This window comes from Rhinoraja longicauda, chromosome 42 (genome assembly GCF_053455715.1).
Source record: "Rhinoraja longicauda isolate Sanriku21f chromosome 42, sRhiLon1.1, whole genome shotgun sequence".
NCBI lineage: Eukaryota > Metazoa > Chordata > Chondrichthyes > Rajiformes > Arhynchobatidae > Rhinoraja > Rhinoraja longicauda.
This window is the reverse complement of record NC_135994.1, coordinates 11,345,653-11,363,304: the sequence shown is the minus strand read 5'-3', so window position 1 is coordinate 11,363,304 and position 17,652 is coordinate 11,345,653. Positions and strand designations below refer to the sequence as shown.

General features: G+C 43.6%; 1 protein-coding gene across 7 annotated transcripts in view; it reads right to left on the bottom strand.

Moving 5' to 3' along the window:
* The window catches only part of smarcc2 (SWI/SNF related BAF chromatin remodeling complex subunit C2), a 124,772-nt gene that overhangs the window by 91,788 nt on the left and 15,332 nt on the right, over positions 1-17,652 (bottom strand). For 5 of the 7 annotated variants that reach the window (XM_078431602.1, XM_078431600.1, XM_078431606.1 and 2 more), the window contains exons 4-8: positions 17,537-17,618; positions 11,726-11,818; positions 9,265-9,334; positions 6,373-6,442; positions 4,108-4,183 (exon numbers count right to left, since the gene is read on the bottom strand). In XM_078431602.1, the coding sequence (XP_078287728.1) occupies positions 4,108-4,183; positions 6,373-6,442; positions 9,265-9,334; positions 11,726-11,818; positions 17,537-17,618 (391 nt within the window). The remainder of the gene's footprint in view (positions 1-4,107; positions 4,184-6,372; positions 6,443-9,264; positions 9,335-11,725; positions 11,819-17,536; positions 17,619-17,652) is intronic. The other 2 variants (XM_078431603.1, XM_078431607.1) reach the window with 1 other exon arrangement.

The following is a 17,652-nucleotide window of genomic DNA, read 5'->3' as shown; positions in this document are numbered from 1 at the left end:
AGTCCCATCAGTGTACCCAATACTATTTCTCGCCTAATGAAAATTTATTTCAGTTCCTCTACCCCCCTAGATCCTCTGTCCTCCAGTACATCTGGGAGATTGTTTATGTCTTCCTTAGTGAAGACAGATCTGAAGTACCTGTTCAACTCTTCTGCCATTTCCTTGTTACCCATAATAATTTCACCCGTGTCTGCCTTCAAGGGACCCACATTTGACTACGCTACTCTTTTTCTCTTAACATATCTAAAGAAGCTTTTACTGTCCTTCTTTATATTCTTGGCCAGCTTCCCCTCGTACTTCATCTTTTCAGCCTGTATTGCCCGTTTTGTTACCTTCTGTTGTCCTATGAAAGTTTCCCAATCCTCTGGCTTCCGGCTACTCTTTGCTGTGTTATATATCTTTTCTTTTAGATTTATTCCATCCTTAACTTCCCTTGTCAGCCACGGTTGCCTCTTACTCCCCTTATCATCTTTCTTCCTCTTTGGAATGAAATGATCCTGAATCCTCCGGATTATGCCCAGAAATTCCTGCCATTGCTGTTCCACTGTCAATCCTGCTAGGATCCCTTTCCAGTCGACCTTGGCCAGCTCCTCTCTCATGCCTTCATAGTCCCCTTTGTTCAACTGCAACACTGACACTTCCAGTTTAACCTTCTCCTTCTCAAATTGCAGATTAAAACTAATCATATTATGATCACTACCTCCTTTACCTCGAGTTCTCTTATCAAATCTGGTTCATTGGACAACACTAAATCCAGAATTGCCTTTTCTCTGGTAGGCTCCATTACAAGCTGCTGTAAGAATCCATCTCGGAGGCACTCAACAAACTCTCTTTCTTGGGGTCCAGAACCAACCTGATTTTCCCAGTCTACCTGCATATTGAAATCCCCCATCACCACAGTGGCATTATCTTTTTTACATGCCAGTTTTAACTCCTGCTGCATCTTACACCCTACATCCGGGCTACTATTTGGGGGTCTGTAGACAACACCAATTAGTGTCTTCTTGCCTTTACAATTCCTCAACTCAATCCACAGTGACTCTACCTCGTCAATCCCTATGTCACCCCTCGCAAGGGACTGAATTTCACCCCTCACCAGCAGAGCTACCCCACAGCCTCTGCCCACCTGCCTGTCCTTTCTATAGGATGTGTAACCCTGAATATTAAGTTCCCAGGCCCGATCCTCCTGCAGCCACGTCTCTGTAATCCCCACAATGTCATATCTACCAATCTCTAACCGAGCCTCAAGCTCATCTACTTTACTTCTTATACTTTGCGCATTCATATACAATACTTTTAATTCCTTACTCATCTCGCCCTTCACATCGATCCCTATTACACTTGGCCATACTCTCCTATCCCTTTGTGAGTTTTCTTTCCCGTTAATTCTGGGGTCATTAACTATCCCTTTACTCTCTTTCCCTTTAACTCCATCCTTGACTATCCCATTTGACACCCCCCCCCCTATTTAGTTTAAACCCGTGTAGCAGTGGCAAACCTGCCCGTCAGAATGCTGGTCCCCCACCTGTTAAGGTGCAATCCGTCCCTTTTGTACAGTTCCCCCTTACCCCAAAACAGATCGCAGTGATCTAAGAATCTAAATCCCTGCCCCCTGCACCAGCTCCTCAGTCACACATTCAGGTCCTGTATCTCCCTGTTCCTGCTCTCACCAGCACGAGGAACTGGAAGCAAACTGGAGATGACCACCCTGGAGGTCCTGCTTTTCAGCATTTTCCCCGAGCTCTCTAAAGTCACGCTGCAGAATATTCATCCCCTTCTTTCCGACATCGCTTGTGCCAACATGCACGACCACTTCTGGCTGTTCACCTTTGCCCTTGAGGATTTTTTGCACTCTGTCCATGACATCCTGGATCCTGGCACCAGGGAGGCAGCACACCATCCTCGAATCCCACCTGTTGCCGCAGAAACCCCTGTCCATACCTCTCACAGTAGAGTCTCCTACTACCATGGCGTTGCCTGACGTCGGCCTCCTTGGTTTTGGCTCAACAGCACGTTTTGCTTCGCAAACCAGTCTGCCGCTCAGTGTGGCAACATCTTCTTCCCCGACAGCTTCCTAGTGGGTGAACCTGTCCTCAAGAGGCACAACACCCAGGGACCTTTGCACTCCATGTTTCCTTCCCTTTCTCACCGACACCCACCTTCTCTCTTCCAGTACCTTTGGTGTAACAATCTCACTGAAGGACTTGTCAAGGAACGACTCAGTTTCTCGGACGAACCCGAGGTCATCCACTTGCTTCTCCAGTTTCCCAACACGGTCCTTCAGGAGCTGTACCTGGACTCGCAGCCAAAGACTCGCACTTTTCTCACAGGATACTTCCCTTGATAGGGCCATACCCCTTGAGCAAGCCTTGCGTATATCAGATGCTAAATTGACTAATTGTCCAATTTACCAATCTTCCAATCTAATTGTTCAGCCAATCCCCACTCACTCCTAACCTTCCTTCCTCTGATGAGCTTGAAGATATGTGCTTTGCCCGACCTGCACTCAAAGACCGCTAAAACCCATGGCAACATTCCAGTCTCTAGTTACCAAGATTGGCCGCATACCAAACCTTTTTCCTTGCCATTGGCTCTAACCACACACCTAACCATATTATCCATCTCTGGCTTCAGCTGCACCCCTAACCACTATCACAGTTCGTGGCTCTACCTGCACTCCGAACCATACATGGTCACCAAACCTAACCCCATTCCCACCACTCTCCATCTTACCAACTTATCAATATTATTCTGTAGACGAAGGCTACTCTCCGCATTACCAACAACATCACAAACTTTTATATCATCTGTGAACTCACTAATCATACCTCCTACATTCATATTGATATCATTAATGTGCATAACATATAGAAAGGGTCACAGCACACTAAATGTGTAGGAAGGAACTGCAGATGCTGGTTTAAACTGAAAATAGACACAGCACAGTAACTCAGCAGGACAGGCAACAGTAACATAGACGCAGTAACTCAGCAGGACAGGCAACATCTGTGGATTGAAGTGATGGGTGGCGTTTCGGGTCGAGGTCTGAAGAAGGATCTCGACTCGAAACGTCATCCATTCCTTCTATCCAATGATGCTGCCTATCCTGCTGAGTTATTCCAGCATTTTGTATCTATCACCAGCAAACTATTGGTCATAGGATTTCAATCTTAGACCATCTCCCTCTGCCTCCCATCACCACGCTAATGTTGGATCCAGTTTGCTAAATTGCCCTGGACCCCATTGGGAAACTCACTACCTTCATCAATGCATTTAGTTCCCTTTAAAAAAAAATTATATCAAACTAATCACACAGATTAGACACAAAAAGCTGGAGTAACTCAGCGGGTCAGACAGCATCACCGGAGAAAAGGAATAGGTGACGTTTCGGGACGAGACTCTTCTTCAGACTGAGAGTCAGGGGAAAGGGAAACGAGAGATATGTAGAGGGATATAGAACAAATGAAAGATATACAAGAAAGTAACGATCATAAAGGAAACAGGCCATTGTTAGCTGTGTGCTAGGTGGAACGTGTTCAGTAAAACAATTGCCCAATCTATGTTTGGTCTCACAGATGAACAAGGGTTCACACCTTGAACAACGGATACAGTAGATGAGGTTGGAGGAGGTGCAAGTGAACCTCCGCTCCACTACTAATCACGCAGGAGACCCTAACCCTCCCCTTTCAAGCCATGCTAACTATCCTTGTTAACCTTGTCAATCCTTTCTCTCCAAGTGCAGATTAATCCTTTTCCTCTGAGTGTTTTTCCAATAATGTCTCTAACAGTGATGTTAGACTCACTGGCCAGCAATTACCTGGCTTATCCTTGCCACCTTTCTGGAACAAATGTACCACATTTTTTGTCCTCCAGTCACCCGGCATAGATGTTTACAGAATTTGTGTTGCTCAATGTCTCCCATTGTCAATAACTTGTTTTGGTGGGGGGGAGTCAACAATTAGTAGTTGAATTAGATTAGCCACATAAATGCACAGACCACAGCAATAGAGCTGTGGCAAAAATTGTGACAAGTCTTCTGAATTCTCCTTGAAACAAATAATTCAAATGTATGTATTTTGACATATCAGCAGTTATAGATCTGCAAACCTTCCGGGGACGTTCAGTTGGTGGAGGGTCCTCAACTGGTGCCTCAATTTCACTGGCTGCAATCCATGTATCGTAACTGGAGGTACACAATAAAAGAACTTCAATGTCATAAAAAAAACCCAATATTGTCACTTCAGAATTCCTCATCAAAATCATAATCATACTTTATGAGCCAAGTATGTTTTGCAACATACAAGAAATTCCATTTGGCATACAGAGCTTTCATGCTATAATGGGTTACAAAACAAAGTCTAGCAATATCACTGGCACCGACGCATCCCTCCCTGATCAGCTTGTTACATTCTATAGATAGACACAAAAAGCTGCAGTAACTCAGTGGGACAGGCAGCATCTCTGGAGAGAAGAAATGGGCCTACTCAATACTGTGATCATTTTGAACAGAAGGTTAGCGAAATGAAGTCAATGGCCCCAACAGTACCAATGGTCACCATTGCAGATGTCAGATCAGCCTTCCTGAGAGGTAACCCATGGAAACGATTGGCCCAGATCGAGTTCCCGGCTGCATCTTCAGAGCCTGAGCAGACCAGCTGACAGGAGTATTTGCAGACATCTTTAACCCCTCCCGACACTAATTTGTGGTTCCCGAATGCTTTAGGACCACTATCATCAAAGTGCCAAAGAAAAACAAGCTGACATGCCTTAATGACTACAGTCCAGTGGCTCTGGCATCCACCATAAATGAATGAATAAGTTTATTGGCCAAGTATGTATATACAAGGAATATGCCTTGGTGCTCCGCTCACAAATGACAACACAAACATACAGTTAACAATTAAGAATAAAGCATAAACACATCAAAACAACAAGGATACACCATTACGGTCTAAACATGTGGGTGAAAATAAACCAGAGCAAAAAAGAGACTACAGACTTTGGTTATTGAGTAGAACTATCACTCGTGGAAAAAAGCTGTTTTTATGTCTGGCTGTGGCTGCTTTGACAGTCCGGAGTCGCCTTCCAGAGGGAAGTGCTTCAAAGAGTTTGTGGCCAGGGTGAGAGGGGTCAGAGATGATCTTGCCCGCTCGCTTCCTGGCCCTTGCAGTGTACAGTTCGTCAATGGGGGGAAGGTTGCAGCCAACAACCTTCTCAGCTGTGCGAACGAACCGATGCAGCCTCCGGATGTCGTGCTTGGTGGCTGAGCCAAACCAGACCATGATGGAGAAGGTGAGGACGGACTCAATGATAGCAATATAGAATTGGACCATCACTGCCTGTGGCAGATTGTGTTTCCTCAGTTGCCGCAGGAGGTACATCCTCTGTTGGGCCTTTTTGACTGTGGAGTCGATGGTGGCCCCCCATTTAAGGTCCCTGGAGATGATGGTTCCAAGGAACTTAAATGACTCCACAGATGTGACTATGGTGTTGTTGATGGTGAGTGGGGGGAGGGGAGTGGGATCTCTTCGAAAGTCTACAATTAGTTCCACTGTCTTAAGAGCATTGAGTTCCGGGTTGTTGCGATGGCACCAGGACGCCAGCTGTGTCACTTCCCATCTGTAGGCAGATTCCTCCCCATCCTGGATCAGTCCAATTAGGGTAGTGTCATCCGCAAACTTCAGGAGATTGACAGAGGAGTCCGTGGAGGTGCAGTTGTTGGTGTAGAGAGAGTCATGGAGAGGGGAGAGTACGTATCACGAAGTGCTATAAGTCTAGTCATATCATACATCATCTCCAGCCTCCCAGGCAGTCTTGGTCTACTGAAATCCACCTCCTATCACAACAGAACCACGTCAGGTGCCACCTCCCTGGCCCAAAACTCATCTCTAAACATCTAGATAACAAGGACGCCCATGTCAGACTCTGCAATTGGATCCTTGACTTCCTGACGCGCAGACCGCAATCGGTAAGGAAAGGCGACTAAATATCCACCTGAAAATTCTCAACATTAGTGCCTCGCAAGGATGTATCCTCAGCCCCTTGCTACACTTCCTCTGCACTCGTGACTAAGCATCTCAACCTTCCAGAGTAAAGAATTAGTTGCTTATATCTCATTATAGTATTGGGCATACGAGTAAACAGATAGGATCTGGATTTAACACATCATCTAATGAACACTAGCCAGTTAATGCACGAGTCCTGCAATGCAAGCTTGATTAAGAACTCAAATTTTAGTTTGATGCTGTTTTAACTCATCTAGTCCCTGATCCATGCAGCTGATATATCCTTTTTTAATATACATGGTATATGTATATACCATGGTATAAAATATGTGACTGCTGAAATGTGACACAAAGTGCAGATACATACCTGTCAGGGCAATATCCCCAGTGTAGTAGGACCTGCTTCTCCCGCTTCATTATTGGCCGCACCCACTCTTCTAGGAGAGAAATGGTACATGTTACAGGCACAGAGGTTACAAATGATGATTAATTTATGCTGTCCAAAAAAGGTGTTTTTGTGGATAACTGAATGGAAATAGTCTAGAAATTTGTTTGCATTTTTTAGCAATAAAATGGAATTTGCAATCTCTTGAACGCTGTTTCGAAAACCTCTTTTAAAATGAAAGCAGCAGACTTACGAACCAGCAAGAAAGGGAAACACAGCAACGTCACCCTGATTCAATGCTCATGTCAGTGAAGAAGTAACAAAGGGCAAATTCTACCACATACTGCAGGCCGAGTTAGAGACAACACCACAACATGACCTAAATATTGTCATGGGAGACCCGAGTGCAAGATTTTTCAATACTTCCAACATCTCTTTTTTTTTATCGTTCCTTGGGATTAAAGATGAATTGTTGGCACTCCAATTCTGAGAAGTTGAAAGATATCTGCACATGAATTCTTTGAATATGGAATGGCCGCTTTAGACCACATTGGCAGAATGAGGTCTTGGTCTCAGCAAGCAGGATGGCTTTTGTGTATGTCCACACAAATACTTGAAAGTACAAACACTTACAGATTATATGGACACAAACACCTCTTTCCTGCCCACACTCCAACCCTGATCCTTACTTCTGTTTCTCCCATCCCTAAAGAGCCCTCTCAGTTTCCTTCTTCAACTTCATTCGCCGACTCTCCCCTTTCCCCAGAATCAAACCAATTCAAGGTCACTCCCCAATTGCTGATCATCCTTCACCCTCCCTAAACTTCATCCTTTCCCCTCCCCACTTTTCTGCGCTGTCTTGAAAACCCACTTCCCAGCTGCCCCAAAACCCAAGTGGGGTCTCTTTCCCCCTTGCATTCCCTAAACCATGCAGAATGTTAGGTACAACAGAGAATGACATGCCCAAACTGTAGGAATTTCACACAACCTGCATCAGAAAAATCCTCTGCACTTTTTAATAAAATCATAGAGTTGTGCAGCATAGAAACTGACACAAGTTTCTGCGGTTGCAGCTCCTAGACTGTGGAACAGCATCCCTCTCCCCATCAGAACTGCCCCCTCCATCGACTCCTTTAAGTCCAGGCTCAAAACCTATTTCTACTCCCTAGCGTTTGAGGCTCATTGAGGAGGCGCTGTGAACTGTTTGCGTGCTACTGTATGTTTCATTTTTTTTCCATTGGAACCTAATCAGATGTACAGCACTATGGTCAATGTGGGTTGTTTTTAAATGTGCTATACAAATAAAATTGACTTGACTTGACAAGGCCCACCTCATCCATGCTGAATGTGATGTCTCTCTATGCAAATCTTTGTTTGCCTGCATTAAACCCACATCCCTTACTTTTCCTATCCCAGTACCTGTTCAAACCCTTTCAAACATTGTAATTGTACGCACCTCTACCACCAGTGCTGGCAGTTTGGCTCTAGACATTCATCACGCTTTGTGTGAAAAAAATTAGCCCTCAGATCTCCTTTAAATTTCTCCCCTCTGACCTTAAACCTAAGTCCTCTATTTCTCGACTCCCCTGCCCTGTGAAAAAGAGTTTAGCTATCCTCTCTATACCCCTCATGAATTTATAAACCTCTGAGGTCTCACCTCAGCCCACTTCATAATGGTTGCCACAGCTCTCTATTCCACTTATGAATGAAATTGTTTTACAATTGGCTCAAATTTCAGCACCATGAATTTCAAGATGGTTCTGCCAATGTACAAATATGACACACATTTTAAAAATGATACACTGCAGAATCTTTAATTGGTACTTTAAATGCAATTTTTTTTCTTGATCAGATTTAAATGTTTATTTTGAACTTTAATGATATTAAATTTGGTCCAAGATATCTGGTTTTCCCCAACTCAAGAGATTAACTATTGAAGTTTTGTCTAATTACAGTGATCAAACTGAATGCTAACCTTTCTGAAACTGGCATTGGGATGATTGGAGCACTACTGCTCTACAGTTCAAGGGAGCTGACAGACTGCAATGCTTTGAGCAGTGTGTGTTAAATACTGCAGCTATTGCCAGATTCACTTACTGAAATTGCTGATCAGAGCAGAATAGTCATAATGTCAAATAATTTTACCATAACTCATTGCAGGCCAGAACAGACATTGGACTTTGATTTCAATTTTCCAATCAAACATGTGAAGAGTAAGAATGCAGAAACAAAGATCTGCAGATGCTGGTTAATACACAAAAGGACACAAAGTGCTGGAGTAACTCAGCAGGTCAGGCAGCATCTCTGAAGAACATGGATAGGTGACGAAGGAGTCTGAAGACGGATATCGAGCTGAAACATCACCTATCCATGTCCTCCAGAGATGCTGCTTGACCTGCTGAGTTACTCCAGCTCTGTATCCTTATGTGAAGAGTAAGTTTGCTCAAAATATGTCCCGTTTTCATACACTCCATATCCCATCACTAGAACTTTTAGAACACAAGAACAAAAGACCACATAATAAAAAAGGGGGACAATAATCTCTCGAGTCCACTGTATGCCTTTCATAAATGCTATCATATCTGTTCAAAGTTTGTTGCCATTGTGAAACATAACTTTCCTTCGATATCTTGAGCTTTTGAATAGGAAGGAATTCGCCATCGTGGAATTTTGGTTCAAGATCACTTAAAATTCCAGTTCAACTGAACCAGGCCAAAACAGTATTCAGAACCAAAGCCTATCGTCAAGATATATTTGTATATTGCACAAATAGCTAAAATGTAATCGGTCTTTCATCCAAGGCTGCAAAATGAAATCACTCAAGTAACCTGCTGAGGGGATACAAGAATTAAGAATGAAAACCATAAAACTCACCATCTTCCAAACTGCCAGGAATAGGGTAAACAATGTGTGATGCATTTGACTTGTCCTCAGTAACCGTACCCTATTGGAAAACACTTAATTAACATATAGAACGACAGACTATAAAATTTCAGCTAAATAAAAGCAGTTAAATCTAATCCAAGGAGCCAGAATGCTACTGTTTCAACAAAGGGCACAATGAAATGGCAGAATAAAAGGTTTACCCCCAGCATTTTTTAGATTTAGAGATACAGCACAGAAACAGGCCCTTCGGCCCACTGGGTCCGCGCCGCCCAGCGATCCCCGCACATTAACACTATCCTACACCCACTAGGGACAATTTTGTTTTACATTTGCCCAGCCAATTAACCTACAAACCTGTCCGTCTTTGGAGTGTGGGAGGAAACCGAAGATCTCAGAGAAAACCCACGCAGGTCACGGGGAGAACGTACAAACTCCGTACAGTGCAGCACCTGTAGTCAGGATCGAACCTGAGTCTCCGGCGCTGCATTCGCTGTAAGGCAGCAACTCTACCGCTGCGCCACCGTGCTGCCTTTCTAGCCATTCTAGCCAGGGCACGATTCTATTATGAGGGTGATGAGCTGACATAAAGTGTTGGCCACTATCACAGTAAGATGAATTAGTTGGGATCACCCTCAAGAACTACCAGGAAATAGAAATTTACAAAATTGAAAATCCTCACAATATGTGTATATGACTCTGATGCCATTATTGCTGGCTAGAGTGGAAAGTGCTCTCTTACATCGTCTTCCTACGAGGTAGCAAGTTCACAACAACTATCTTACCTTTATATCTCATTGTCATACAGCATGGGAACAGGCCCTTCGGCAGTAGATGCCTCATCTACACTCGTCCCACCTGCCTGTGTTTGGCCCATATATCCCTCCAAAGCTTTCCTATCCATGTACCTGTCCAAATGTCTTTTAAAAGTTGTGACAGTACATGGCCCAGCTACCTCCTCTGGCAGCCTGTGCGTGTCGTTTGCCTCGGTAGGGGTCGAGCTGCCTGTCCGTGGGTGCGGGGGGAAGAGAGGGGAAGTTTTGTTGCCTCCATCACAGTGAGGGGGTGTTTGGAGTCACTGTGATGGATGTTTGTGTTGGGGTCGGGTGTCCTGTGTTCTTTTCTTTTTTGCTGTGTTTTGTGTGACTGCTGAAATTTTGTTCGGTGTAAAAAGCCGAGTGACAATAAAGTGTTGTTATGTCATGTTATGTTATGTATGTTATGTTATGTTATACCCACCACCTCTGTGTTCCTCCGTAATCACATCCCAGAATTCCTGACTTAACAACACTCTAAAAGCAACATCACTAGAAGGAACGCAATGGTTCAAAGAAGGCTACTACCACATTTCAGCCATAGGTAAGCTCTGAATGTATCATCCACATTCTGATAACAAACTGAAGATTAAAAAACTCCATCCAATTTTATAAGTATGTAACTTTGTGTACGGTTAGTCGTCTGATTATCTTTCAATAAATGGCAATAACATTTCATTTATGCTTATAATGTAAAATACTAAAATATCTGTAACGGTTTTAGGAATACGCTGGACTATTGAGAAACGGAGATCATGGGTGGGATATGGAGGCAGTTTACTAAAAACGTAGTTGTAATAAAGTTATTGTAATTGTACAGGAATTAAGCTAACATTTTTGATACCATGAGGATTGCTTCCTTAATTGGCATAATTGACATTCTCCAACAAAGGAAAATGCAGTGTGAGATGGACTTCTGAGTAATATACAGGATAAGAAAGAAAGCCAAAAGGTATCAAAAACTATCAGGGAACACTAGAACTAGATTAAGCCAAAGCAGCATCCAAGATGATACAAAACAAAACTTAATGTTGCAATATTAAAAATGCACGCACCCATTCTAAGGAGGAGATGGTTTGTATGTTTATAATAATACAGTAGATGGTAGAATTGGGTCAACGTATGAGGAGTGTTTGATGGCTCTGGGTCTGTACTCGCTGGAGTTTGGAAGGATGAGGGGGAATCTCATTGAAATCTACCGAATAATGAAAGGCCTAGATAGAGTGGATATGGAGAGGATGTTTCCAGCAATGGGGGAATCTAGGATCAGAGGGCACAGCCTCAAAAAAATGTACTTTTAGAATGCAGATGAGGAGGAATTTCTTCAGCCAGAGGGTGGTGAATCCGTGGAATTAATTGCCACATACAGCTGTGGAGGCCATCATTGGGTCTTTTTAAAGCGGAGATTAATAGGTTCTTGATTTGTAAGGTTATGGGGAGAAGGCAGGGAATGGGACTGAGAGAAAAATAGAACAATGGTTGAATGGTGGAGCAGATTCGATGGGCCGAATGGTTTAATTCTGCTCCTATATCTTATGGCAACTAGTGCTTTCACTACAAACGAAGCTTTAAGACTTGTGCAGCAAATGTTCCAATCAGGCTTCTTCTCACACAACTCTCACCAAATGTAATCTTACCTGGTGTCTCTTAATAATGTCTTTCAGTTTGCTCAGCAACTTGGGCTCAATTTCCGAGTTTAGATAAATGTTGGGCCGAGACAAGCAGTGGTTCTGCAAAAGATAAAAGATATAGAACGGGTATAAATTTGGAAGAGGCATAGGACCCATTTCCCTCAGCAGATGGGTCAATAACAAGGTGGCATAAATTGAAGACAAATAGTAGAAGTACGAGCAGGGAGTTGAGGAAAAGTCACCCAATCCTGAAGAGGGTGGAATTCTGGAACACAATGCCCTTGCAATCTGCTAAGGATAGGGGTATAGACTTTCTGTGGGTAACCAAAACGTGGATACCTTTAAGCAAACTGGCAATGACAAAGATTGCAAGGACATACATAGGGGCACGGTAGCGCAGCGGTAGAGTTGCTGCTTTACAGCGAATGCAGCGCCGGAGACTCAGGTTCGATCCTGACTACGGGTGCTGCACTGTAAGGAGTTTGTACGTTCTCCCCGTGACCTGCGTGGGTTTTCTCCGAGATCTTCGGTTTCCTCCCACACTCCAAAGACGTACAGGTATGTAGGTAAATTGGCTGGGTAAATGTAAAAAAATTGTCCCTAGTGGGTGTAGGATAGTGTTAATGTGCGGGGATCGCTGGGCGGCACGGACTTGGTGGGCCGAAAAGGCCTGTTTCTGGCTGTATATATATGATATGATATGATATGATATGATACCGAGGTCAAGCCTTGCATGGATATTAAACCTTCTGTGTAGGATTCAGTCTACACATTTCAGCTTGTCTTTTGATTTACTGCATCCCATCTTCTCATGTTTTCACCATCCAAAGCTGCTGGTGGATTGTGGCTACCAATGAAGCTGCAAACAGCAGAATTGTCAACACAGTCACCACACCTGATCTGCACTGTGGACCCTGGCTCCCCAATATACAGATACATTATAAAAGGTGGCGCTGGTGAGCAGTGACATGTAGGGACGTGCTTTTCTGAGCTCCTGCCCAGGGCAAACTTTTTTATACTAATAACTTTAAAAAAAATTAACCTCAAGATTATTTCAGTTTAAGATACACGTTATTGAACTGCAGACACACCAAATTAGTGACCTTGCATTTGCACATTGACAGTGTGGAAGACGCCATGGGCAAAACAAAGTCTGACAAAGACCAGGCCGCTAAAGCCTCGGGGCCCCAAGATAGTGAGTCTGTCGACTTGTCTGAAGTGATGGCTGCCACAACAAACAGCGAAAGCAGGATCTTGGCACGAATAGATTCAAGTACCAAAGATTTGAATGCTAAAATACTCTATAAGGGACGACATGGCAAAACAAAATACCCGGTTGAAAGAGCTGGAGGGCGGTCTGAATACATACATACAAGATGACGAAACTACTCAATTCCCCCATATCCCCCCCTCCCTACCCCTCATTCTCCCATCTTCCCTGACCCCCACTCTCTCATCCCCTCCCCCTCCTTTCACTCTCACTGTCCCCTCCCCCCCCACCCACCTTCCGCCCCTTTCCCTCCATCCCCCCACTCTCTCCTCTTCCCTGACCCTCACTGTCCCCCTTCCCTCCCACCCCCACTCTCTCTTCCCCTCACCACCACCCCCCTCCCCCGCTGTCCCCCTCCTCAGTCCCACACTCCCTCCCACCCCCACGCTCTGGTCCTCCCAACCTCCCCCCCCCCCCCATATTCCCCTCTTCCCTGACCCCCCAGTCCCCCTTCCCCCCCACCATCACTCTCTCATCCCCCACCACCACCCCCCTCCCCTGCTGTCCCCTGCCCCCCACCCCATCTCCTCCCCACCCGCACTCTGCCCTCCTCCCCAGTCCCACTCTACCTCCCACCCCCACTCGCACTCTCCCCACCCCCTTTTCCCCCACTCTCTCCTCCCCCCACCCCCTCATTCTCTTTCCCCAGCCCAGCCCCACCCTCACTCTCCCCCACCCCCTGCTACTCTCCTCCCCCCCCCCTCACCCCCCCCCTCCTACCCCCACCCTCCCCTCCACCCACTCGCCCCACCGCTATTCTCACTGTCCCCTCCCCCCACTCTTCCATCTTTATGGAAATTAATAATACTCCGGACATGTACTTAGCGACATTCTGGGAGGCTCTTAAAGCCTACCTTCGGGGCCAGGTAATCTCATATACAGCATATGAGAGGAAGAAATATAAACAACGTCTGACAGAATTGTCCCACAGTATAGCGGAAATAGACCGTTTGTATGCCAATTTGTCAACACCTGAACTCTACAAGGAGAAATTATTACTTAAGACGGAATTTGACAACTTATCCACCAGACAAACCGAGCAACTAATCTTCAAATCAAAGCAGATTTTCTATGAACACGGAGAAAAGGCAGGAAAACTTTTAGCTCACCAGATCAGACAGTCCACAGCCGCCAGTACTATTCCTGAAATTTTAACATTGTCGGGGGTAAAGACTACTGATCCAGATGCCATCAATGACCAGTTTAAGCAGTTTTATTTTTCCCTCTATGCTTCAGAACCACTCAGTGATCTATCAGGTACTCCTGCCTTCTTAGACAGCCTACACATCCCAGAAATTACTACAGAGGACCAGACACAAATTGACAGGGAAATATCAACTGAAGAAATATTACAGGCAATTAAATTGATGCAGAGCAACAAAGCCCCAGGACAAGACGGTTTCCTAATTGAAATGCTTATTGCTTATTTTTATTGGTCTTATTGTTGGACTGTGGGTAATCCTTCATTTCACTGCACATTTATGTGTATGTGACAAATAAATTGACTATTGACTATATATATATATATACACAAAGAATTTGCAATCAAACTGGCTCCAACACTTAAATTGTTGTATCAGGAAATTTTTATCCAACAGAAACTACCTCAAATAATGTCGCAGGCAACCATATTAGTCCTACATAAAAAAGATAAAGACCCACTATTGTGTGGTTCATACCACCCGATAAGCTTGTTGAATTGTGATTATAAAATCCTCACAAAAATTTTAGCCACCCGTCTTGAAACAGTAGTTTTCAAAGTTATTAACCCTGAACAAACTGGATTTATACCGGGCAGGTAGTCGTTCTATAACATGCGGCGCCTACTTAATGTATTGTATACACCTCACACCATAGAATAATCGGAAGTAATTATTTCTTTAGACGCCGAGAAGGCATTCAACCGTGTCGAATGGCAATATTTGTTTGCTGTTCTCAAAAGATTTGGCTTCGGCCCATCATTCTTGTTATGGATTAAAATATTATATTTTGCGCCAATGGCAGCTGTGCGGACCAACAATATAATCTCTGACTACTTCCGGCTCCACAGGGGCTGCAGCCTCTCTCCCTACTTATTTGATTTGGCAATAGAACCACTTGCTATAGCTTTTAGGACTGAAGATGGTATCAGAGGTATCTTTCGAAGTGGTAAATCTCATAAAGTATCGCTGTACGCGGACGATCTGCTGGTATATATATCCAATCCAACTGACTCCATACCAAAGCTATTGCATATATTAGAGATTTTTGGCCGCCTGTCAGGTTATAAGATAAATTACTCAAAGAGCTTGTTGTTCCCAATCAATCACACTGACGGCGACTACTCCAGCTTCCCATTTAAACTTGAGAAAAATGTATTTACTTATCTGGGAATTAAAGTCACCTATACTATGGGAGGTTTATACAGCCATAATTTTAAATCATTATTAGACTGAACAACACAGGACTTCAAAAAGTGGTCAACACTACCACTCTCATTAGTAGGCCGCATCAATATTGTTAAAATGACGGTTTTACCTAGATTTCTTTATCTTTTTCAAATGATCCCCATATTTATACCTAGGACAACTTTTCAGCAATTAGATAGACTAATCTCATCATTTATTTGGAACAATTCAAATCCCACGATGAAGAAAATATACTTGGAAGTTGCTAAGAAGGCGGATGGTCTGGGGCTGCCTAACTTTATTTATTACCACTGGGCTGCAAATATTGTAAAACTTTTACATTGGACATATTCATATAAGAGTAAACAGGGCACAGATGGAACTCTTATCTGATCCTTTACCGATAATTACCTGCTCGCTACCTTATAATTGTAAAATACAAATGACAAACCCAGTGGTTAAAACCTTGCTTAAAATATGGCTACAGTTCAGGAAATATTTTGGACTCAAAGGTATCAGCAGGCTTTTTCCGGTGGCAAATAATCAATGTTTTACACCCTCCATGTTAGACACTGCATTTCCATATTGGCATAGGAATGGACTGGTATATTTTTGTGACTTACTGACGGAACGTTCACTTCCTTTGAAACGCTTGCTGAAAACCATAATATACCCAGATCCCATTTCTTTAGGTATCTTCAAATACCTAGCTTTGCTAAAACAGTGTTTCCCTCATTTCCTCATCTGTCCACTAAGAGCCAATTAGACACTATTCTGGAGCTGGACCCCTTTGACAGGAAACGTGTTTCAACAATTTACACATTAATACAGGAATTAAAACAGATAACCTGGGACAAAACAAAAACGGCATGGGAGAGGGACCTGGGTGTAGAGCTTTCTGATGAGGCGTGGTGAGAGAGCTTAATTCGTATACACACCTCGTCGCTGTGTATACGCCATGGGTTGATCCAATTTAAAGTGCTTCACTGTCTTCATTATTCAAGAGACAAACTTGCCAGAATCTTTTCTATTACAGATCCTGGCTGCCCTAGATGTGGCCATAGCCCAGCCTCTGTCGGACACATGTTCTGGACATGTCCCTCTCTCAACAGCTACTGGGGAAATATATTTGAGGTATTCTCCCATATCTGCAGACAGACTATAAATCCTGATTCGCACACAGCTATCTTTGGAATACCGCCCCCAAATTGTAAGCTTATAAATTTACAAGCAAATGCTTTAGCATTTGCATCATTGCTTGCTCACAGGCTTATTCTTTTTAACTGGAAGTCAAAAAAAGCTGCATCTTTTTGCAGTGGTTAAAGGAGGTGCTCTCCTTTTTACCCCTGGAAAAGATCAGGTATAAACGGTGCAAGGCCCACGGAGACTTCGCTCTGACCTGGAACCCTTTTATAGATTTTATTAAAGATTTTTCCTTTAACTGAAAATATTGTCTACACAGTCATAATTTATTTATATTCGTATGCTGCTGTTGCTAACATGTAACATTTGAACACAAAGGGTCATCTTTTTTTTTTAGCCTTGGGGACGGGGAGGGGGGTATATATGTAATGTACTGTCCTGTACTGTTTGTTGGTGTCCTGTGTAAATTTGTGTAAAATTAAAAAATAAAAATATATTTAAAAAAGGAATAACGGAATAATGTTTAGTGCAAGATACAGTCCAGTAATGTCCAATCTAAGATAGTCCAAGGGACTCCACTGAGGTAGATAGCTCAGGACTGCTTTCTAGTTGTTGGTTGGATGGTTCTGTTGCCTGATAACAGAGAAATTTCTGTTTACCAGCACTCGTAGTAAGATACAACCCGTCTCTGCAAACAGGATTCACTGGACATCAGAAGAGAGGTCCCTGAAGAATGCACTACATGTACCAACACTCCCTAACACCCATGGCCTACCTCACAAGTAAGCAGATCTGAGGAGAGCAGATTTTGAGGAGCGGGTATAAATGTGGAGGAGTAAACCACTGCATCTGATTCCATGTCTGATATGCTGTAACCTACCCAGGAGGTAGGAAGTGGAATTCAGCTGGATTGAATGACTGGATTTGGATGGCAATGGCCTCTTATTGCAAGAGACAAACAGTAAATATGTAGCTCACTTAATGTGGAAGTTCCATTTCACACAATAATCATTTTACCTGAACCAGAGTCTTTTCGATTGTCATAAACATTTCAACATTGCGGTCCATGCGGGAGGGGTTCTGAAAATCAAAGCGTCGCCTAAAAACAAAGGAGAAAAGTTTAACTGAGTCAA